Below are 25619 nucleotides of genomic sequence, written 5' to 3' on the forward strand. Positions count from 1 at the left end.
ATTCCTAGCCTCGCTATCACGTGGCACCGGCAACAAACCAGAGATGACAACTCTGTCTGTCCTGGCCTTTAACTTCCAGCCTAACTCCCTAAACTTGTTTATTACCTCCACACCCTTTTTCCTACCTACGTCGTTGGTACCAATGTGCACCACAACTTCTGGCTGCTCACCCTCCCCCTTCAGGATCCTGAAGACACGATCCGAGACATCCCTGGCCCTGGCACCCGGGAGGCAACATACCTTTCGGGAGTCTCGCTCGCGACCACAGAATCTCCTATCTATTCCCCTAACCATTGAATCTCCTATTACTATTGCTTTTCTATGCTCCCCCCTTCCCTTCTGAGCCCCAGAGCCAGACTCAGTGCCAGAGACCTGGCCGCTGGGGCCTTCCCCCAGTAGGTCATCCCCCCCCCAACAGCATCCAAAACGGTATACTTGTTTTGAAGGGGAACGGCCACGAGGGATCCCTGCACTGTCTGCCTGTTAGTTTTCTTTCCCCCGACTGTAACCCAGCTACTCTTGTCCAGTACCTTTGGTGTGGCTACCTCCATGTAACTCTTCTCGATAACCCTCTCTGCCTCCCGGATGATCCGAAGTTCATCCAGCTCCAGTTCCTTAACATGGTCTCTGACGAGCTGGAGTTGGGTGCACTTCCCGCAGGTATAGTCAGCGGGGACACCAGTGGTATCCCTCACCACCCACATCCTACAGGAGGAGCATGCAATTGCCCTAGCCTCCATCCCCTCTTACTTTAAAGAATTAGCTGCCCCGTGGACCAACTGGACCTCCGCCCTCCGACTCTGCTTCCAGTCAGCTGTACTCTAAACTCCTGGCTCCCTTAATGCTCTTTGATAAATATAGGAAATGAAATGTAAGGAGCACCTTACTCCCTCCTCACCTCACTCCCTCAGTCACCAAACTCTCACTGTAGCACTCAAATGCCACAAGCTCAGCACTCCAGTGCAAACATCTTTCCAAATGTGATCCCTTGCCCTCACTATTCAGTTAAAGGTAGCACAGTGGTTAGCACTGTTGTTTCACAGTGCCAGGGTCCCAGGTTCGATTTCCAACTTGGGTCACTGTTCGTGCGGAGTCTGCACGTTCTCCCTGGGTCTGCATGGGTTTCCTCCGGGTGTTCCGGTTTCCTCCCACAAGTCCCAAAAGACTTAGGTGACCTGGATATTCTGAATTCTTCCTCGGTGTACCCGAACAGGCGTCGGAGTGTAGTGACTAGAGGATTTTCACAGTAACGTCATTGCACGTCTTCCTCGAATCATGGGACAGCTGGCGAACATCTCCCAAAATCTTTCTTAAGAGTATTGTGGACCTTCCTCTTTAAAAATTACTTTAATTAACACTTGGAAGGCAAAGTTTCTAAGACTCTCAATCTGGACTGCGACAGTTAAAGCATTGGATGATATCTATCAAACCTACATCATTCCTAACAGCCATTCATTTTACTCCTCGCCCACCCACACAGTCAAGCTGTGTTTTAGATGCCATTTTAAATGGTTTGATTATCCTTCCCAAATTTCTCACTCTTCCTACAGAAAGCTGGTCTTCAAACTTGTTAGAGGATCTTCCGGTTGCGGCTATGCCTGGGTAGGTCGCACGGTCGGCAGCTCCCGCCGTGAACAGACTTTTGGGCCCTTTTAAGGAGCCCCAGCGGCACTTGCTTGACGATTCCCGGTGTGGGAAGGTAGCAGTGAGGGTCCCCCAGCACTCTATGGAGTGGACCAGGAGCGGAGCGGTCAAAAAAGTGGCTTTAGAGAAGAGAGGAGAACTGGCGCAAAAAAACAAGATGGCGGCGGGCGGGGACCAGGCAGCATGGGCCCAGTGGTCTCGGGAGCAGCAGGAGTTCTTAAAAAGCTGCTTTGCTGACTTGAAGGCGGAGATGTTGGCCCCTATGAAGGCGTCGATTGAAAGGTTGGTGGAGACCCAGAAGATGCAGGGGACGGCGATCAAGGAGGTGCAGCAGAAGGCCTCTGACAATGAGGACGGGATTCTGGGCCTGGCGGTTAGAGTGGAAGCGCACGAGGCACTTCACAAAAAATGACAGGAGAAGCTGGAGGGCCTGGAGAACAGGTCGAGGAGGCAAAACCTGCGGATTTTGGGTCTCCCTGAAGGCGTGGAGGGGTCGGATGCTGGGGCGTATGTGACCACGATGCTGAGCGGGGGCCTTCCCGAGACCCCTGCAGCTGGATGGAGCGCACAGAGTCCTGGCCAGGAGGCCGAGGGCTAACGAGCCGCCGAGGACGATAGTGGTGAGGTTTCACCGTTTCACCGGCGGAGTATGTCCTGCGATGGGCGAAGAAGGAGCGGAGCAGCAGGTGGGAGAATACCGAGATCCGTATCTATCAGGACTGGAGTGCAGAGCTGGCCAAGAAGCGGGCAGGATTCAACCGGGCTAAGGCGGTCCTCCACGGGAAGTGGGTGAGGTTCGGGCTGTTACAGCCGGCGAGACTGTGGGTCACGTACCAGGACCGACACCACTATTTTGATACGCCAGATGAGGCGTGGACTTTTATCAAAAATGAGAAGCTGGGCTCGAATTAATGGTTTGCAGTATGTTGTGGGGGATGTTGGTGAGGGAGAGGGGGCAATGTTTGTTTGGGTGGGGTTTTTCCCCGTGCTTTCTTGGGACTGTGTGGGCCCAGGGCCCTCGGGGATTGGGGTGAGTTCACAGTTGACAGGAGTTGCGCCACAGGGGGTGGGGTCGGCCCAGGCATGGAGCGTGGCTTTTTCCCGCGAAATGGTGGGGGCGGTACCCGAAGCGGGGGGGGGGGGCGGTATTGTGTTCGATGTCCGCATTGGTCCATATGGGGTGTGGGGGGAGTACTTTCTTTACCCCACTTTGATGGGGGGAGGGCTGCTGATTTGGATGGGAAATTCAAAGGGGGAGTGGAGGCAGAGGCGGGAGCGGCCAGGGGCATGAGTCAGTTGACTTACGGGAGTGCAATGGGGGGGGGTAGGAGGGGGGAACTGGGTTGCTGCTGTGCTGATTGAGGGGGAGTTGATGGTGAGACAGAAAGTCGGGGCGGGGTGCCTCTGCCTTGGGGGCTGGAGAGTGCGGCAGTCATGGGCAATCCTGGTGAGTAAGCGGGTGACATTTGAGGCGGTGGGTATTGTGGCGGATAAAGGGGGCCGATAAGTTATGGTGAGTGGTACGCTGCAGGGGGCCCGGGTGGTGCTGTTGCATGTGTATGCAACACTTCCTGGACCAACTTAGGTTTCCAAAGGTATGCAGGCGGGCAAGGCCCTGGGGACGGAATGGTTCCCCGTTAAGTTCTACAGGAAGATCGCGGAGCTGTTGGGCCCGCTGTTGCTGAGAACCTTTAACGAGGCTAAGGAAAAGGGAATCCTCCCCCCCCCCCCCCCCCCCCCCGACGATGTCGCAGGCTTTGATCTCGCTTATCCTCAAGCATGATAAGGACCCGTTGCAATGCGGCTACTATAGGCCAATTTCGCTTCTCAATGTGGATGCCAAGCGGTTGGCCAAGATCCTGGCCACTAGGATTGAGGATTGTGTCCCGGGAGTGATTCGTGAGGATCAGACGGGGTTTGTTAAGGGCAGGCAGCTGAATGTGAATGTGCGAAGGCTCCTGAATGTGATCATGATGCCCTCGGAGGGGGGGGGGGGGGGGGCGCAGAAGTGGTAGCGGCAATGGACGAGGAGAAAGCCTTTGATCGAGTGGAGTGGGAGTACTTGTGGGAGGTGTTAGGCAGGTTTGGGTTCGGGGAGGAATTCATAGGATGGGTAAAATTGTTGTACCAGGCCCCGGTAGCGAGTGTTTCGACGAACCGGCTGGGGTCGGAGTATTTCAGGTTATATCGTGGAACGAGGCAGGGGTGCCCTTTGTCCCCCCTGCTGTTTGCCCTGGCGATTGAGCCGTTGGCCATGGCGTTGAGGGAGTCCAGAAACTGGAGGGGGTTGGTGAGGAGCATCGTGTCTCACTGTATGCGGATGATCTGCTTTTGTACATTGCGGATCCGGTGGAGGGGATGGGGGAGGTCATGCAGATTCTTAGGGATTTTGGAAACTTCTCGGGATACAAGCTAAATGTGGGGAAAAGCGAGCTTTTTGTGGTGCATGCGAGGGGCCAGGAAAAGAGGTTGGGGGAGCTACCGCTCAAGATGGTGGAGAGGAGCTTTCGGTACTTGGCTATCCAGGTGGCCAAGAGTTGGGGGGTCTTGCACAAGCTCAATTTAGCGCAGCTGGTGGATCAGATGGAGGAGGACTTTAGGAGGTGGGACATGTTGCCACTCTCCCTGGCGGGCAGGGTGCAGTCCGTAAAGTTGACGGTTCTCCCTAGGTTCCTGTTCGCCTTCCAGTGCCTGACCATTCTCATCCCCAAGTCCTTCTTTAAGCAGGTAAATAGGAGTATTACAGGATTTGTGTGGGCAAATAAGACCCCGCGGGTTAAGAGACTGTTTTTGGAGCGCAGTCGGCGGGGGGGGGGGGGGGGGGGTTTGGCGCTGCCGAACTTGTGCGGCTATTACTGGGCAGCGAATGTGTCTATGATTCGGAAGTGGGTAATGGAGGGAGAGGGGGCGGCGTGGAAACGGCTAGAAGCGTCGTCCTGTATAGGCACTAGCTTGGGGGCACTGGTGACGGCACCGTTGCCGCTTCCGCCGACGCGGTACACCACGAGCCCGGTGGTGGCAGCGACATTGAGGATCTGGAGACGGCATAGGGGGGAGGTAGGGGCCTCAGTTTGGACCCCGATATGGAACAATCATAGGTTCATTCCAGGTAGGATAGATGGTGGGTTCCTAAGCTGGCATAGGGCGGGAATCAAAAGAATGTGGGACTTGTTTATTGATGGGTCCTTTGCCAGTCCGAGGGCGCTGGAGGAGAAATTTGGGCTACCCCCGGGGAATACCTTTAGGTACATGCAGGTTCGGGCGTTCATGAAAAAGCAGGTGGGGGAATTCCCGCTGCTGTCTGCCGGAGGATAGAGGACAGAGTGGTCTTGGGCGTGTGGGTAGGGGATGGCAAGACATCGGAAATATACCAGGAGCTGCAGGCGGCGGAGGAGATCTCGGTGGAGGAGCTGAAGGGCAAGTGGGAGGAGGAGCTGGGTGAGGAGCTGGATGAGGGCCTGTGGGCTGACGCCCTGGGCAGGGTCAATTCCTCCTCATCTTGCTCCAGGCTTAGCCTGATTCAGTTTAAGGTGGTGTATCGGGCGCATATGACAGTGGTGAGAATGAGTACGTTTTTTGGAGTAGAGAACAGGTGTGTGAGGTGTTCAGGGAGCCCAGCAAACCATGCCCATATGTTCTGGGCATGCCCGGCACTTACGGAATTTTGGAAAGGCTTTGCAAAGGCAATGTCCAAGATCTTGGATACTCGGGTAAAACTGAGCTGGGGGACAGCGATATTTGGGGTATCGTAAGATCCGGGAGTGCAGGAGTCGAAAGAGGCCGGAGTTCTGGCCTTTTCCTCCTTGGTAGCCTCTGTGGAGAAGGCTCTTGTTAATGTGGAGAGACGCGAACCCCCCAAGTGTAGAGGCTTGGGTCAGTGACATGGCTGGGTTTCTCAGGTTGGAGAAGATAAAGTTTGTCTTGCGAGGGTCCTTGCAGGGGTTCTCAAGGCGGTGGCAACCGTTCCTTGACTTTCTCGTGGAACGTTAGGTGGAGGTCAGCAGCAGCAGCAACCCAGAGAGGGGGGGGGTTGATTTCATGTTATTTGTAAGGGGCGGATGCCCCACTTTGTTTTGTTTTGTTAGTTACATTTTTTAGTTGGTTAGAGGGTTAAGTTGTTTTTGTTGATATTTGTTCTATTTGTATAATTTTATTTTTTCTTGTGTTTTGTAAAAATTATTGAAAAATCTGGAATAAAAACATTTTTTAAAAAAAACTTGTTAGAGGATAGTGTGCCCCGGTATTCCTACCCTTTTCACTTTCACTGACCTGTGTATAGTCACCACTCGCCTCCCTACCATTGGCAGCCTCTCATCTTCAGAAATCTTTCCCTTTCCACAATTTGTTGGATTGCCTTTCTCTCATCCGTTGACTCTTTCTACACCTCCTGCTGCCTTGGGAAAACGGGCAGCATAATCAGAGACCCCTCCCACCCAGGTTATTCTCTCTTCCATCAGGCAGGAAATACAAAAGTCTGTAAACACACACTAACAGATTCAAGAAGAGCTTCTTCCCCTACTACCAGACTCCTGAACAACCTGCTTATGGACTGAACTGATCCATGCATCTTCTCTACTGTGTAGCACGACACTCTGTATGCTTCACCCAATGTCTATGTATTTACATTGTATATCTATCATTTGCCCTATGGGCGCGACTCTACGGCCTCGTTGTGCTCTCGGTCAAACATAACGAAGCAAGTGTAGAGGCCAAAAATGAGATGTGCGCCAGGTGCCAAACAGTTGGCGAAGCACCCAGCCCACTCCCCTAGGCGAAATCGGGATCGGGCCATAGCATGGCAAAAAAACAATGATTACCACTTAAGCCCCATTTTCATACAATCAACGAGAGCCACCCATATCCAACGGCCTCACGAGCAAGTGCTCACTCTGGCACCGATTAGTACTCCTTTTGAAAAACGTGAACCTGATGGAAGGGCTTCTGTGGGGAGCCAAGGAGGTGAGTAGCCATCTTTGCTCACAGGCAAAGAGCCCGGGGGGCACTGGGACTACCACCCCAATGCATGGTAGGGCCCCTTCGTAGGAGGAAGTGACAGAGGCATCAAAATGGTTTTGAAAAAAGGTGTTTAATGTGCTCCCAATGGTGGCACTGCCACCCTCCACCTACCCCACCACTCCTCCCCAGTGTCCTCAATGGTCTTGGCCCTCCAAGCTCTACCCCTAAATCTTGGTGATACCCCAGGATGCACATCAGAGGTGGAGGCAGCCAGCTGCTTACCTCATCCAGTGGCCTTTGATGCCTCTGGCGACTGCACTCTGGGGGCTCCGACTCACTTGTCGGCGGCACATGCACAGCCAAGCCACCCTGTCCCGTGTGCTGACTGCGAGACGCAACCTCATCAGAGGGGTGGAACTTGGAGGAGCTGGTGCCCATCATTGCCACTCCATGGGATGGGTCCGACTTGGCACCCGGCACCAACTTCTCCCGTTGATACCCACAGGGCCCTGGGGTTCACCTTAGGACGGAGGGGCAGCTGGTTAGAGGCCCAGCTGCCCATACATCACCTGGCTCTGTCACCCTTGGCGGTATCCCATGGTGTCAATGCCCTTGGCGATGCTCCTCAGTGACTGGGACATGCTCTGCAGCACCTCAGCCATGCCCACCTGCGACTGGGACAAGCACCACAGCGCCTCGGCCATGCCTATCTGAGAGCGGGACATGTCCCACAGAACGTCATCAAGGTCAGCCTGGTGCTGGGTGATATCTGCCAGCGACTCGGACATTCTGTTTGAGACACTCAGCCATGGCCGTCACTGACTGCGCAACGCATTGGACATCTTAATTCATGGTGCCGATGTCGTGCACCAGTCTCTCCACCGCGGTTTCCACCCTCGCAGTGTTGGGCTTGGTGCCACTCACCAGCAATCCCCTGTGTCCCTAGCCTCTGAGATTCCTCCAAGCGGCTATGGATCTGCTGCAGTAACACTGACATCTCCCTCTGAATGCCCAGGTTGCTTCCTATCGCCTTCATCAGTTCCGGGTACCGAACAGCGCTTGCCTGAGGTCTCCGAAGCGAGGGAGATCGAGTATCTGCACATTAAAGTGAGACTAGCTGTGCCGCTCCAATATGCAGATTTGCTAAAAAGTAATCCTGCCCAACATTGCAACGTCTCACGAGATCGCGTTAGATCTCACAAGGTGTTGTCAAAATCGTGAGCAAGGTCTCCCGGCTTTTATCGGCCGCTGCTTTTAGGGTGCAGGATTGCCATTAAACTGCGCCTGTTACTTACTCATCGAGCACATTCAATGTAATCTTCAATAGAAACACCCAATTGCAGGCCACTGTCACAAATGGTGGCTTATTTGAAAGAAACAGAATGGTTTTGAATCATCTGGTTGCTACAGAAACTGCAATTATGTTTGCAAGACTGCATTTATTGTATTTTCTGAACATTGTGCTCACAGCAACAGACTGTCAACTTGCGGCAAGAATGTCCCTTTGCTGTTTTCGAGCAGAGCCTTTAAGAATACAAAATGGTCCAATTCCCAAAATTAAAACACTAACTGCAGGTCTGAGAAACATAACCACCAGATTGATGGCACTCATGATTCAAAAAAGGAGTCGCATGACAAATTAAATATTGTTTGTAGCTTGATAGATTTTGTTTTAACACACTGACAAGTATTTTAAAATTAGCTACAGTGAAAATCAATGCCCCAGTTTACATATTAGATCAGGCTTGTCCGTCACGAAGTCCCTCGATAGGGCCCCAGAGGTAATTTTCTAAATTCAGACAAGTATAGTGGACGATTCTTAAAGAAACTGTACCTCCAATCACAGGCTACTTCTCTCCCGTGTTTGCCGCTGATAGCAGCAAATGTGGGAGAAAAACACTTTGATTGGAGGAACGGCAACATTGGCAGCAGCAGCTGGGCATCTGGGAACAGAGGAAACAGTGAGAGAGAGGCAGGTCCAACACAGTAAGAGGCTGGATGCAATGGTGTGAACTGGGATGGGGTGGGGTAGGCGTGTACGTGTGCGTGAGCGACCAAAGGCAAAAGTATGCAAATGCAGTGGAGAGAAGAGTATGTTGGATGCACATGTCTGCCTGTCTCACTCGCAGTCTCAGGATTTCCACTTATTCTCAATCCCACACAATCACATTCACTCACACAAGTGCGTGAGCACGAGTGAGTGAGCATCAAGAGATTGGGTGTGACCCAAACAGACTCAAACCCCACTCACATTCTAATGGTGGTCTTTATTAATTATTGTTTAATTATCAATTCATTGCTTTGACGCTGCTTTATTTTTGCTCAACAAGTTGCTTCTTTGCTTTGTACCTCAACTTTATTCACATTTAATGAGCCAAAACGTATCTCTCTGGAATTTGCTCATCGACCTCGAGTGAGAAGAAAATGGAAATGTCAACCCAAAGTTAAAAGGATGGCCAAACCTCTATTTAATGTTGTTCCTGGGTCTGCACCCAGGCATTCCGGATTGCCTGGGTACAACAAAGAGTGGGAAGTTGGGTGGCTTGTAGCTCATGCCAGTTTGGGAACCTGCCCGATTGTCCTCCGTTAATTCAAACGGAAAGGGTACAAAGTATTGCTGTGTCCACCCAGTTCTCTGATTTTTATTGCATTTTAGGCGATCAGTGTGTTCATGTAAAAACTCAGGAAAATTTCCAATATTCACCGTTGAGCTGAAACAGTTAAACGCTTCAGAAAGGCAGAAAAGGCCCAAGAATGTGACAGTAATTGCAGTCAAGTGCTTTGAACCGCACAAACACACTTGAAAAGAAAAGCATAGAACTCCAAAGTCAGGTCTTAATGAGTTTTACCACTGAATTCCTAGATTTTATTTTGTGTGTTAAATCAGTAAAAACTCAACTCGTCCCAAATTGAACAAACCCCCAAAATTTCCATTTCTTTCCAAACAAAAAAAGTAATCAATCCACATTTCACGTCATTAAAGTACAAATTAAGACTTTATTTGGAATTACAGCAAGCCCACTTCACTAAAGCAACAATCTCCAATTAATGGGGCAATTTAAAGTTCTGAAGATTCAGAAGCATTTTTAAAAAGGTCCCTTTAAGTCATGTAAATTGTCACTGAGAAAGTTGATTGCATAGACAAAACATCAGCAGTTGGCAATTACGATTTTGTCCAACACTGAAATGCGATGGGGCTGTGGGTTGCTGTATACTTTGCCAAATATTGGATCATGAAGAAAGGGCAATTTGTTAATTTACATACGGTGTTTGTTAGAACACAGGGGAAATTATAAAATGCTTTTCAGGACTCCTAGAATTTAAAAAAAAAATGCTTACAAACCAGCACCATTTTCTATGAAACATTTTCATTGGATCTGTCCGTATCATCGGTTAACTTGATAGCGAATTTGCATTAGTAACATAATACTCACCTTCATCATCAAAAATGGCACGCTCGCAGTCAGATTCGGAGGGTGTGATGGGGCATTTGTACAATCCTCCTGTTATTTTAGCTTGTTGATTTGGAAGTCCTATTGCTTTTGGAGCACCAACCAATAACCTGTTTAGAAGATGTTGTTTGTAAAAGTTAGAAGTTAAAGAACACAACAGATTAACTCAAGTAAGCTAGTACATGCAGGTCAAACCAAGACAGAGGACCTTAATTGGAATAAAATCAAAAATAGGTGTGTGTCTCCACACCTTCAGAGTGATTGGAGCTGGGAATTTTTACATAATATTTAAATTGGATTCCACCACGAAGCTATGCTGAAAGCATAAAAAATATGCCAGGGTTCTGCCAAACAATTTCACTTAAAAGAAATGAGGTCAGCACATTCGGCTGCATCATTCCAGGTCTTCTCTTCTCTCTTGCCACAAGTTGATTGCTGAATAAGTCTCAATTCAAATCAAAATGTTTGCAGAGATGTAGTGCAACCACATATCAGACATTAAAGAGGTTGTGTTTGCAGTGCACACTTTTTTTTTTCTTTTTTTTTTAATTTTAGAGTACCCAATTCATTTTTTCAATTAATGGGGCAATTTAGTGTGGCCAATCCACCTAGCCTGCACATCTTTGGGTTGTGGGAGCGAAACCCACGCAAACGCGGGGAGAATGTGCAAACTCCACACTGACAGTGACCCAGAGCCGGGATCAAACCTGGGACCTTGGGGCCGTGAGGCAGCAGGGCTAACCCACTGTGCCACTGTGCTGCCGTTTGCAGTGCACACTTGCTTACTAACTCTAACCTGCATATTGATGTAAAACTTGGATTTATTTTTGGCGAGGGGATTCCATTTTTTTCCCCCCAAAATAATTGAAGCAAGCAGGTTAAGAACGGCAAGTTATTGCAAAGTAAAGAAATCATTTTAGTTTGCTTCACCACTCCTCAGAAGTGTATCTCGTCAGAGATGGAACCTAATTAAATGTTACCACATTTCAACAATGTGGCGAATAGTTGGCTGGAGTCCCATAGAACTTTTTTTGTTAACTGGGATGGATTAGAATATTAATTCTTATGCATTTCATAATATTGAGCTGGAATTTAGCACAACAAAACTCCCTTCTCCATCGCCTACCCATGTTTCTCCCGAGATGCTCCCAGCCTCGGGAACATTTGAATGATTTTGGTGGCTCAGAGCCTGCACTGAGGATGAGGCCTAGAATGAGCTGAAGAGCAAATATAGAAATCCGCTGATCTCTACCACAGCTACTGTTAAAACTTAGAAGTATTGAAACTTGGGTGAACATTTTGCACAGTCTACCTTGAATTAAATAAAATCAATACCTCCACTACCATCAATATATTTAATTCAGTGTTAGTGTGGCAAAGTTGGCAGGAAACATTGGTTGGACACATTCCATGGAATTTTCATCCGTTTCCAATAAGTCAACATACAAATGCAGTGGAACACATCTTGGATCCATTTTCTGATTACTGCTGTGGAACAAGTGAGCAGGAAGAGGAGGGATGCTCTATCCCGCATTTGCCAATGTAATGCCAAATTCCAAAATGATTGACAGCTTTGTCACTTTTAAAATGGAACATGGTCACCCATCTACCCCTATTACATTTTACAAATCTGACAACTTTGAACCGTATCGTAATGCTGCTACATACAGAAATATTTCCTTGCTGATGTGCTAACACAATGGTATACAGATTCTACTCGTGAGCAGTTATATTAAGATTAGTTGACAACCAGATGCTAATGTTGCATTCAAAATGAAATTGAACATTAATGCAATGGGAGAAAATCAGATTCTGACTGAAACACTTGTGTGTGGACAGTTACTGAGTCAGATTCTTTGAATGCCAGCATCAGCAACGATATCAACATTTTGCAAAAATGCCTTCCCTTCCCCTTTATCTTTTCCAAGAACACAATTACTTGCTTTAATTTCATGAAATTAAGTATGGTGTCAAACAGCAGTAGCCACAGGGCATTATTAAATGTGCATGACGCTTCTGAAACCATCAGTCATGAACTTGAACAAAGGATAAAAGATTGATGGGAAGCTTGGAAACTTTTGTGAAGGAGAAGCACAAAAGAACCTTTCAGCAGCTAAAACAGGAGGGTTAGCAAAACTGCACAACAATCGCAAGGCAAATAAAAGCTCTCCAACTCAAATTCAAACTTCTCTTTTAAATCCATTTCTACTTCCCACCCAGTGTCGTTTTGTAATAGTCATGAATCAGTTTCAGAATGAAAAAGAACCACAGCAACAAAAAAAAGTCATGGACATGTCATACATTATTGACACTTTTTAAATCTAGTTCAAAACCAGAATACATCTATATGTAGAATAGAACAAATGACTACAAGGCTCAAATGGCTTTTCAGCCATCTGGACTGTGTCCAGTCCATCAAAGTTGCTTTTTCAGTTTTGCCTGAATGCTTGTGGAGTTGGCTGGCTTCAAGAAGAAAGCTAGCATTTGTTCAATGGTTCAATATACATCATTGTGGCAGCAAATTGAATCTAGAGGGTGCCATGGAGGCAGTGCTGATGGAACTTCTCTAGAGCTCCATGTGCTGCTTTAAGGCAAGTTCGTCCTCAACAGTAGGACAGGTGAAGGAAGACGCATCTCACAGGCTGTGAAGGCGGAAGAGGCTGCAGCTTCTGACCACTAACCCGTCAAAATTGTGTGGACAATGATGGTGCCCGAAAGACCCCACATTAAACAAAGTGACATGCAGACTTCAATCAGGATCCGTTTGCCTGGTCCTGTGACGATGTAGAATTGGCAATGAGGGCAGGGTTGTGAATCTGCAAAGAAGCACCTCATACATTATGGTCGTTGGCATCAGTGTTGGGGCAGAGGTGTCTTTGGGCAACAGCATTAGGGCAGCACGCTGGCAGTGGTTACCACCACTGCCTCACCGCACCAGGGACCTGGGTTCAATTCCAGTCTTTGGTGACTGTCTGTATGGGGATTGCACTCATCCCCATGTCTGCATGGGTTTCCTCCGGATGCTCCGGTTTCTTCCCAAAGATGTACGGGTTAGGTGGATTGACCATGTTAAATTGCCCCTTAAGTATCCAAAGATGTGCAGGTTAGGTGTGGTTATGGGGTTACGGGGATAGGTCAGGAGGGGAGTGGACCTAGGTAGGGTGCCCTTCTTCATTCATTCTATGGTTCCTCTTGATATGGAAAGGAGGTTGCAAGCAAAGGATGGGTAAGCATTATGCCTTAGGATTTGAGACAGAGGAGGAGATGGAAACTTATGGTCTGCTATGGTTGCGTTTACATTGATGTCCAGTCACCACTAACCCTCCAATCTTGCAATCTCCCAGAACAAAAACAAGAGCCTCCCCATCAGTCTCATTGCCTACTCCTCTTTGAGAATTACTTTTTTTAAAGTCAAGTTGCCACTTCTGCGAGCCAACGTTTTATGGGAATTCTGCGACAAATTCTCCTCCAACAAGCTTAAATGAAGACGACTGCTTTGGGAAAAGGTGTATCCCACACTGAGATTTCAAATTTGTGGCCATTTATCTGGTCTGGCTGATAGGAGACTCCAGAACCACAGCAAGGTGGTGGACTGCTAACTCTGAAATGGCCTAGTATGCCACACAAATTCATATGCTATTAGGGATGGGCAACAAATGCTGGTGATGCCCACATCTCATGAGATAATAATTTAACCAGTCTGGCTCCCTGCCACCGAGGAACAAGCCACAGAGAGGCCAGAGAATCTCTCCCCATATCTTATCTCTGCCGGGCACATTGCTACTCCTTTGGACTCTAGCAATATGATCATCATCAAATCCATTTCAACTCACACCCGATTCCCAGATTTTACATCTAGTCTTTTTTAAATGTCTTAATATTTCTATTTGTCTAAGATTTTCTATTACATCATTCCACTTCCAATCCCCCTGTGATTCCCTTTTTTGATATGTTACTTCTGCGTGTTTGTCTGTATGTTGCTTTTTCTCCTTCCAACTTTCCTTCTTTTCGGACTCTGTTAATATGCGCGTCACTTACTTCCCAGTTGTGAAGGGAGATCCAACCTGAAAAGTGAACTGAGTCGTTCTCTCCACATATCCTGTTTCCAGCTTTGACATTATTTTCAGATCTCCCACAGCAATGTTCATGCTTAGTTGAAGGATTGCTGTTTTATAAAATTAGAGCTACGATCAAGAAAGCACAATGGGAACAATGACATTATTGGAGATGGATGCCAAATTAGTCTTTGGATACATTATCGGTGGTCAATTATAAAAAAATATTTTTAGCTTAATGTTTTCATATAACAATTGATACCACAATTCTTGTGTGTCCAGTGGCCATTGAAGAATAGCGGGTTGTACGTTTGTCCATCTCGGATTAGCCAATCTTATCCAGTGGCAGAGCTTCATTAATCTCTGCCAGTTATATGTCTTTGTATTCGCACAAATATATGAAAGAAAACACCTGGTCCATTAGACCTCCACCATTCTGGCGTGGTGTAAATTCTGTATTTCCATCACCCTCATCCCCTCTTGACAAAAAGAGCTTATGCAATCTCTTGGGAGAGAGGGAAAAAACTCTACAGCCCGTGTCTTAACTTCCGAAACTCTGCTGCCCATGCCTTTAACTTCAACAAAGTTCCATTAACCAAACACCCCTCACTCACTGACCTACAATGACTCCCTGACAAGCAATGTTTTGATTTTACATTCACATTTTCAAATCTCTCCATAGCCTCAACTTTTCCCAGCTCTATAATCTCCTTCAGGCCTCGGGTATCCCTATTATTTAGCGCTTTACATGTGGTGGCCTTTCCTTCAGCAGCCCAAGTCCTAAACTCTGGAACTCCCTCACGACATCACTCCACTCTGTATCTTGCTTTCCTCCTTCAAGACTCTTCTTAAAATCTACCCATTTGATCAAGCTTTTGGTCGTCCAATCCAATATCACCGTATATAGCTCTAAGAGTCTTTTTTTAATAATGGTGTTCTGAAATGCCTTGCGACATTTTATCTTCTATGAATCTCTGAAATGAATCCATGCTCTCTGAAGCTGCTTACCACGTATTCTAGAGATTACCAAATCTTTGACATACTTCCTACTATCTAATCTAGTTGTTGTATTTCAAAGTTTGTACTTGCATTCCAGGTCCTCCCTAACCTATCTAACTCAAATATTTGATTCTCATGAGCTGCATATTTTAAAGGACCTCAAATCAATTCTCCGAGAGGTCGACATTTTTCTACATTTAACATCCTCAGGTCTCTTAGCCTGGGTGTCAATTTCTGATCCTTTTCCAAGACTTGGATAGCCCCACCTCATAAGGGCACAACACTGAACACAAGCCTCGTACAGAAAAAACTACTTCAGCTATAATAAAAGCAAAATACTACTGATGCCAGAAATCTGATATAAAACCTTTTTGCCCTGTGCTGGTCTGAATCTTGTTTTTCATGTTTTTGCTTCAGGCAAAGCTGTTCATTATTCTGCCATTCGCGCACACTCTGGAAAAATACTTTTGTTTCTTTGCTACGACGATTACCACTCCCTTTGCCTTTTGTTCCTTGACATCTTTATCGTTTTATCACTCCTCCCCTCTACCCTATGCCAGATTTTCCCTTTTGTTCTTCCTCCCCTCCCCCTTTTCAATGGCATAAAACCCACCACATTTCTACCTAGCTCAGACTCTGAAGTCACTTTTGATTCAAAACATTAACTCTGATTTTCTTTCCATAGATGCTGCCAGACCTGTTGAATATTTTCAGTACTTTCTGTTTTTATTATACCAATTATATTGATGCAGACCCAATGGGCCAAATGGCCTCCTTATACACTGCAGGGATTCTATAGATACTTCACCTATTTAAGCATCCTGACTAGAAAGCATCCTATCTGGCTGCATCACAGCCTGGTATGGCAACCTTTCGACCCAAGACTGCAAGAAACTACAGAATCGTGGACACAGCCCAGTCCATTACACGAACCCGCCTCCCATCGATTGACCCCGCCTGCACCTCTCGTTACCTTGGGAAAGCGGGCAACATAATCAAAGACCTTGTCCCACCCGTGTTATTCTCTTCCAAAGGGGCAGAAGATACAAAGTTTGCAAACCCGTACCAATAGATTCAAAACAGCTTCTACCCCGCTGTTACCAGACTCCTGCATGACCCTCTTATGATCGGAACTGATCCTTCTACGCATCTTCTCTACAGCTGTAGCACTATATAACCGTATACTTCACCCACTGTCTATGCTTATCTATTGTCATTATGTATCTTCATGTATTTTTTGTATGTTCTATGTTTTCATGTATGGAGCGAATCTGCCTGGGCTGTACGCAGAACAATACATTTTACTGTACCTCAGTACACACGACAATAAATCTAAATCTAATCGACACATCCGAAAACACAAGTCTGCTTTTACAGTAGCCTTGCAGCACCAAGTGCACTAAAACCCTCAGGTTCTTTTCCCAATCTGCATGGTGCCTCATGTTCTTTAAACACTAAACTGACTGGCCTTTGGTTTCTCCATTTCTTTTTTTTATTAGTTTTTTAATATAAATTTAAAGTTTCCAATTTTCTTTTTCCCAATTAAAGGGTAATTTAGTGTGGCCAATTCATCTACCCTGCACATAGAACATAGAACATAGAACAGTACAGCACAGAACAGGCCCTTCGGCCCTCGATGTTGTGCCGAGCAATGATCACCCTACTTAAACCCACATACCCGTAACCCAACAATCCCCCCCATTAACCTTACACTACGGGCAATTTAGCATGGCCAATCCACCTAACCCGCACATCTTTGGACTGTGGGAGGAAACCGGAGCACCCGGAGGAAACCCACGCACACACGGGGAGGACGTGCAGACTCCACACAGACAGTGACCCAGCCGGGAATCGAACCTGGGACCCTGGAGCTGTGAAGCATTGATGCTAACCACCATGCTACCGTGAGGCCCCATCTTTGGGTCGTGGAGCAAGACCCACGCAAACATGGGTAGAATGTGAAAACTGCACACGGACAGGATCAAACCCGGGTCCTCGGCGCTGTGAGGCAGCGGTGCTAACACCGCACCACAGTGCTGCCCCCTGTTTCTCCATTTCTAGCTGAGGATGAACTCATCAATGGGGAGGGCAGGATAAACACACGTTTCTTTTCAATACTGCTGTTTGGCAAGTTTGTTCTCCCCAGGTAAAATGGAGGTGCAAGCAGAGCAGGTCAGGGTCATAAACAGATTCTCCAACCATCAGGTGACAAATGGGCACCCACCCAGACAATTCAGCTAACAGGCCTGGAAAGAGATGGTTAAGCATGAGGAAAAACTATTGCATCATTTCAAGGACTTGATGGAAATTATATATATATTTTTTTTAATCAATGGGGTTTTCTATTTTTTTCTCCGAGTGATGCATTGCTTCACTCTGCAACTGCACATGCTGCTCCTCCACATCCCAGTATGACATTGCATGGGAAGGAGGTATGCTGTGATACAAAAACCAACATCCCGAGGAGCGGGCAAGCCACACAAGAGATATGGGGTGGATTTTCCATTCTGGAAACTAAGAGCTCCCACCAAGAAATTAAACGCTCCCACCATTGTAGAATCATTCCTGATTTTTGCTGGTGCTGGAAGGGTCGCCCAGGAGTGGCTCCCTCTCTTTTTCTATGCAAGCTCACAGGATTATGTCAGAATCCCGATTATACAACCGCCATATTGAGTGGGCGGGTCAATATTGAAGCCCAGTAGCTCACCCTCCTTCCCCCACAATACAATCCTGCCCCTCCCCTCTGCTGACAAGAAGAGTCACAACCTCCCCCACAGCTTGCATGCATGAGAATGACCCAACCCACTTGCCTACCTCCCCCATCAACACCCCCTATCTCCCCAACAGAGACCACTGCCTGAAAGCTGAAGAGCAGTCCAGGTAGTAGGTTGGAAAAAAAAAAAATCACTGCATTTTCACTTACCTTTTCCTAACATCTGCTGCCTCAGACAGAAATGTTCAAAGCAGCTGCCTCAGACAGAAGTGTTCAGAGGCTTCCTCCAAAGCCCAAATCATTTCAAAGGACTGTAAATCCCTCAACACGCATTGATATGCAGATCTTCCATTCAACTTCATATAGCAATACATTGCTTTCGCCAGTGATTTGACAGTTTTATTACTCCAGGGACAGGTGCTTTGTGGATTGTTTATTGACCTTTCCCTTCACATCTGAATGCATTTCCATTACCCTGCTTTCATGCTAACCACAATATTTATAAGCAATCTTAAGCTATGATTGACAGCTCCATACCACATCAAAGGCAGCAAAGTGCTTCTTGCTGTGAAAATAAGGAAGTAAAAGCTCTTAGTTTGGAAATGAAAAATGAAATGAAAATCGCTTATTGTCACGAGTAGGCTTCAATGAAGTTACTGTGAAAAGCCCTTAGTCGCCACATTCCGGCGCCTGTCCGAGGAGACTGGTACGGGAATCGAACCGTGCTGCTGGCCTGCTTTAAAAGCCAGCGATTTAGCCCAGTGAGCTAAACCATTGGGAAGGGGCAGCGTTCAAGCAGGATTTGAATTGTGGGTCTGATGGGTTGGGGGCACCTCCATTACATACCGACCCCCTTGACTCACCAGGGGGTCCACCGCGCCAGGGTCACACTTGAAAATACCTGCGCCAATCCAGGCCCGTGTGAATCCAAACCGGAGGCATCACGGGGGCTGGAGAATCAGGCTTTGAACTGCCATAAGGACAGACTGTTGAAAGTTTGGTCAGAGAGGTGGGCTTTTAACCAGTAGATTGAAAGAAAGAAAAATGGTAGAGAACCGGAGAAATTGAGAGAGAGAAAATTCCCGAGTTTAGAACCTCCGCAGCTCAAGAGGAAAATCACAGTTACCCACTGTGCCAGTTTAGAGGCCAGTAAACTCCATTCAGCTATTACCTGGGTACAACTCGAATGCATTTCATGGTTGCGTTCATTACTTTCACACTCGGTATCTTGTTTTACAATTAAACACATCCCACTAGTGAACAGTTTGCTGCTTCTCACACGCTAGGTAAATTATCTAAAGCTGTCATATACATTTACACAGCCCTTTCAAGTATCACATGTTAATTCCTTCCCATTCTACTGGTAAGTCAAGATAGCAAAAGGGGGGAGGGGGGAAAACGGGGCCAAAAACTGGAGCTGTGATGCCAACAACCAAGCTGTCACTCCATTGAAAAAAGGGGTCATGGACGTAATAGCTAGAGGGAGGTTATGCAGCAAAAATGTTGAGGCTGGGGGTCAAGTTCGGTATTTGGAGGCTTCTTGTGTCTGAGTCACTGGGGCTGGTTTAGCACACTGGGCTAAATCACTGGCTTTGAAAGCAGACCAAGGCAGGCCAGCAGCACTTAATTGAAGCCTACTCATGACAATAAGCGATTTTCATTTCATTTTCATACAATCAACAAAGCAACCTAATGTGAAAACAGAAACTGGTGGAAAACACCAGCAGGTCCAGCAGCATCTGTGGAGAGAGAAAATAGAAATGAAATGAAAAATCGCTTATTGTCACGAGTAGGCTCCAAATGAAGTTACTGTGAAAAGCCCCTAGTCGCCACATTCCGATGCCTGTTTGGGGAGGCTGTTATGGGAATCGAACCATGCTGCTGGCTTGCCTTAATCTGCGATTTAGCCCAGTGAGCTAAACAGCCCCTAATTAACGTTTCGAGCCTCGATGACCCTTCAATTTGGGCTGGCACAGACACAATGGGCTGAATGGACTCTTTGTGCACCATAACTTTTGTATGGTTCTATGAAGCAACTAGTACCTTTAAAACTCAGCACAATTTTTGCTTTAGCTCTGCAACCATTTTCTCATATGACAGCTCGTGTGCATCTATATTGAGGAGTTATAATGTGGTGTCACCAGCCACAGATGTACTTGTGACCACAGTCAACTACCGACTTGCTACGTTGGGCCAAAGGGAAATGGAAGGTTGCGTGTGGGGGTGGGGGAAGAGAAAGAGCATCTGGAGGACACACTCACTCAGTCATTAAGACAGCTGCCAAGAAAGCAACACAGACCTATATGACCTGATCCTGACCACACAACAGCTGAGTTTACAGAACTGAAAAGCTTTATGATTCATGAAGGCTGTTGTTTTATTGGCAGAAACTATGCTACCTATATTGGTTCAGTCAATGACAGCCCATACTGTACTCTGGGGAAATCCACAATTTGTGTAAAGCCCAGATCCTTTCCTGCAGTTTCCACATGAATTGCTTCACCAACAGGGCATCAGCTACCTTAATGCAGGCATGGACAAGTCAATTCATAGATGTCCCCTGTTGCAGTCTGGATGAAGACAGAGGCCAGAAAACGTGTTGTGTTCATTTCACAGGTAATGCAACACCTCTATAAAAAAGTGGGGGGAGGGAAAATTCAAATTGCTGATTTAAGATCACCATCCCATCATCTTGATCTGATTAAATAATATGAATATATGAAATTAGGCCTCCTCGTCCATCACAAGGCCACTAGTGAAGCTTTTGAATAATGTCTGAGAAATTCTGCAGGTCAATAAAGGCTAATTTTAACGTTTACATGCAAAAATTCAGGCGGTAGTACTACTCCCTAAAACAAACGTTTAAAAAAACTCTCAATGATTAAAAACAAGCTTCATTTAACTTTAAATTCACCCAGCTCAGTTCTTTTCCCAAAAGGGACTTGCTCAATTGAGGTCTACCGGAATATTATTTTCATTGATTAAAAGTACAGTCTACAACTTTTCTGCTCAAAAGCACCATTTCATCACATTTTACTTGTAACAGTCTGGACTAATTCTAGTCAACAGTGAGGTTTTCTCAAGAATGCCATCCTGCAATGGTGTCTGTTTTGCAGTATTGCACTTATCTGTAATCTCAGTGTTCCTGAAACAGCCTCAGCTTACTTGCTGCAACAGATAATGTCAACATCTTATAGCCATACATTTAACACCTTGTGAAATTCATAGTCTCTGCAGTAACCAGTCTTTTAAAAACTTTGGAAACAACCAGAAATACCCCTCGGTTTGATCAGTAGCCATTTATCCCTATGGGAGGTTCGCATTTAATACAAACATGTTACATGCTTAGCTATGCCACATGATTCATAGAATCATAGAATTTACAGTGCAGGAGGCCATTCGGCCCATCGAGTCTGCACCGCCTCTTGGAAAGAGCACCCTACTCAAGCCCATGCCTCCATCCTATCACCGAAACCCAGTATTCCCACTTTAACCTTATTGCACACCAAGGGCAATTTAGCATGGCCAATCCAACTAACCTGCACATCTTTGAACTGTGGGAGGAAACCGGAGCACAAGGAGGAAACCCACGGAAACACAGGGAGAATGTGCAGACACCTCACAGACAGTGACCCAAACCGGGAATCGAACCCGGGATCCTGGAGCTGTGAAGCAACGGTGCTAACCACTGTGCAACCGTACTGCCCTAATATGGAAGTGCCCAACGTGGGACTCGAACCCACAACCCTGGGGTGAAGAGTCCATGCACTACCGACTGAGCTAGACAGGCTGGTAATTCAACTAGCCCTTTTGAGCTTACTCCCCAAATCACATTTATCTGCTTATTATTACAGCTCTTCAACCCCTTTTCCTTCACCCATGAGACGTTATCATGAATGTTGATAGTTCCTTCCTCAATCACTATCACTAGAAGTGAGTTCCACAGTCTCGTGTAAAAGTTCCTGTTGCCCTCTGTTCCAAAATTGCTTATCTTTAATCTTGTATCTATGGCCCATCATTCTTAAATCCTCAATAATTATAAACTGTCAGTTTAGTGAAGATTTCAATACTGCACCCAATACTCCAGCTAATGTCTCACAGTTTCGTAAAGACTCTATATTATCTCTTAGCTTTTATAATCTATATCTCTGGAGATAAAAGACAAAATTCAATTAGCTTTTTTAAACTGCAGCCTTATCAATCGCTTGTAACCCCTGTGAATCTGCAACCACAATTCTCACTGCTCTACATCACCAATTTCCATTCAAAATATAATTACCATGATTACATTTTTCTAAATTGCATTAACCATCTAAAATAATTGGAGATCTGCACCATATGTACCCAGCATAGATTACTGGACGTGTAATCAATGCAGCTTTCAAACTTGGGTCACAAGTCTTCTGGTTATGGTGTTAATGCAGCAATGGCCGCAGTATTAATATAGTATTCGAGATTTGGGTCAGCACTAACTGTTGGCTGTATAATTAGTGCATCATTAGGGAATTATGTTAGGTAAAATTAGATGGATTACATTTTTTAAAAAGAATATTCCTTTCATGTTGTCAAGGACCAGATCCTCAAGATCGAATGTTCTATGGTTTTAGAAAATCATCCAATTATGTTGAAAGTAGTAGACCTACACAGTTGCCAGCAATAGTGGTAAACCTGAGGATTGGGAGAATTTTAGGATACAGCAAAGGAGGACCAAGAAACTGATAAAGAAAGGGGGAATAGAAAACGAATATAAACAAGCAAAAACATTCTTAGAAATGCTGTAAAAGATTCATAAAATACATACACAAGATAAATACATAAAAAAGGAAATGTTTGGCTCAGACAAATAATAATATAATAATCTTTATTGTCACAAGTAGGCTTACATTAACACTGTAATCAAGTTACTGTGAAAAAACCCTAGTCGGCACCTGTTCTGATACACACAGAGAATTTGGAATGTTCAAATTACCTAACAGCACATCTTTCAGGACTTTGTGGCTGGAAACCGGAACACCCGGAGGAAACCGACGCAGACACAGGCAGAACGTGCAGTGTGGGTCTATTACAAGCAGAATCAGGAGAACTTTTGCTTTTTAAATTAATTTTTCCAATTAAGGGGTAATTTAGCATGGCCAATCCACCTACCCTGCACATCTTTGGGTTGTGGGCGTGAGACCCACGCAGACACAGGGAGAATGTGCAAACTGCTCACAGACATTGACCCGGGGCCGGGATCAAACCCGGGTCCTCGGTGCCGTGGAACAGCAGTGCTAACCACTGCGCCACCGTGCTGCCCAGAGTCAGAAGAATTTATAATGGAGAATAGAGAAATTATAGCAAAGCTAAATTACTTTGTGTCGGATACGAGAAATCTCCCATAATTAGAGATGCAAAGGATAATGTAAAATGAAGTATTGATGAAAATTAGTATGAGTAAGAAGGTTGGATGCAAGTCCCAACAACCGGATACTGTATATCCCAGTATCACAGAAACTCCAATATTTTGTTTTAATTTTCTAAGACTGTAAGGAAAGGTTACCTGCTCCTGGAGGGATTTCAATAAAAATCAGGATATAATATATTAAAACAAACTTCATTACTAACACGGTATTAAAATATATTTATCACACTAGAAAATGGCTAACAATTACTCCTTAAATTAAGGACATGCCAGCGTTGGCCTGAGTGGGCACAGTAAGAAGTCTTATAACACCAGGTTAAAGTCCAACCTGAGGAAGGAGCTGCACTCCGAAAGCTAGTGATTCAAAACAAACCTGGTGTTGTAAGACTTCTTACAATGTTAATCAAATCAGTGGCACAATAACCTTCAACTGCGATCTTTATTCCCACTCAAACAACAAAAACCATCTCAGCTCTCAATCCACTTTCAAATACAGTTAGCACTCAGGAATACCAGGTTTAGGGCAGCACGGTGGCCTAGTGGTTAGCACAGCTGCCTCACGGCACTGAGGTCCCAGGTTCGAATCCTGACTCTGGGTCACTGTCCGTGTGGAGTTTGCACATTCTCCCCGTGACTGCGTGGGTTTCACCCCCACAACCCAAAAATGTGCAGAGTAGGTAGATTGGCTACACTAAATTGCCCCTTAATTGGAAAAAATAATTGGTAATCTAAATTTTTTTTTAAAAGGAATACCAGGTTTACAGAGATGTCTGGATACTCTACTTTAAGAAAGAGATATATTTTGGCATTGCTTTAAAGAAAAGACATGGGTCGGGCTTTTCCATTGCCCAACGCCAATAACATAAATCACCGATCGGGCAGAGAATCCATTTTGACGCCCAAATTGGGGGTGGCCCTGGTTTAATGCCGGTCAGCCATGCTCCGCCCCCTCAGAAGTGGCGTAATTGCGTTGTGCGCCACACACAGTTGCAACAGTGTTTTTCATGTCATCGGCCGGCCCTCCCGCAATGCACTGCCCACCATAGGCCGAGTTCCCAACCGTTCAGTTGACATGTGGTCTCAGCGGTTGGGAACCTGGTGTGGCGGCTGTGGACTCTGTCCCGTGCCGCCACACATGGCCGGGATCCATGCCGCTGATCGGTAAGGCTTCCACGAGGGCTGGCATGTGGGGTCGCACATGGCGGGTTGGGTCCGTGGATGGCCGGCGCCATGTTGTGTGGCGCGACTGCTGCAGGTGTGCAGCCAGGGACCCGCCCATTCTCCAGCTGTTTTTGGCCTGGGAGTTGGGAATTTCACCCATTCCCAGAATTGGTGAGGGTTGCCACCGATTTGGGCATCATAAAACGAATGCGAATTCTCCGTTTGAGCCGTCACTTAGCCGCTGAAATGGAGAATCCAATCCCTGAATCTATCAGAACCAATTAGAAACTATGGCTGTATTTCTTCCGAAGCTACTTCTCAGCTTGTTTCAGCTCACCTTCCAATCACACAACTCTGAACTGCTTGGAAAGAAACTGCTAATCTGTCTACAGGCATATCTTTAACTGAACTGCAGTGAGAGCAGAGGCTTGACTTCTGCTCATATCTCAAATCACTGCTTTTCTGCAAAATGCCCGATACCTTAGCTCCTCCATTACATCATTTTACTAAGCTGAACTCTATTAACTCCACAGGTAACCCCCTTAAACTCAAACAAAACTCCGTTAGCCCAAGTTTTTATGATGCCCTAATTGCACCCCTGGCTCCCAAAACATTTCAAACCAGGATTCTTTAAAAACACAACTCCGGCAGTCATACGCACAGTAACCCAGGTTTTTAAACCCTTACTGCACCAAATACCTCTATCTGAAACTGCTACATTCATCACACCAGCATACTGATAGGGGTAGCTCTGTGATAACGGATACATTAATGATCTTCTTCCAAAATTCTATAGATTTTCTAACATTTCCTGCAGATTGAAAGATAGAAGATGTCACTCCATTATTTATGAAAGGAGGGAACAAGAAATTACAGATTTTTGAGCCTTACATCAATAGCAATGAAAATCGTAGAATATACAGTGCAGCAGGAGGACATTCGGCCCATTGAGCCTGCACCGGCCCTTGGAAAGAGCACCCCACTGAAGCCCACTCTCCCACCCTATCCCGCAACCCCACCAAACCTATTTTCTTGCTAGAAATTATTCTAAATGATGTGATAAATAGATAACAATAAATAGATAACTGGACATAACAAACATGGATTTATGAATGGAAAATCATGTTTGATGAACCTAGAGTTTTGAGGATGTTACGAATACAATTGTGCAAGGGGAGTTGATAGATGTAGTAAACTTGGATTTTTAAACAGCCTTTAATGGTAATGTCCCCCACAGG

At 46.1% G+C, this 25619-nt stretch overlaps 1 protein-coding gene across 2 annotated transcripts in view; it reads right to left on the minus strand.

Annotated features, from left to right (window-relative positions):
* Positions 1–25619, minus strand: part of LOC119961903 (integrin alpha-6-like) — a 134473-nt gene that overhangs the window by 91586 nt on the left and 17268 nt on the right. For both annotated transcript variants that reach the window (XM_038789413.1, XM_038789412.1), the window contains exon 2: positions 10035–10162. In XM_038789413.1, the coding sequence (XP_038645341.1) occupies positions 10035–10162 (128 nt within the window). The remainder of the gene's footprint in view (positions 1–10034; positions 10163–25619) is intronic.

The sequence above is a fragment of the Scyliorhinus canicula genome, chromosome 2 (assembly GCF_902713615.1).
Source record: "Scyliorhinus canicula chromosome 2, sScyCan1.1, whole genome shotgun sequence".
Taxonomy (NCBI): Eukaryota; Metazoa; Chordata; class Chondrichthyes; order Carcharhiniformes; family Scyliorhinidae; genus Scyliorhinus; species Scyliorhinus canicula.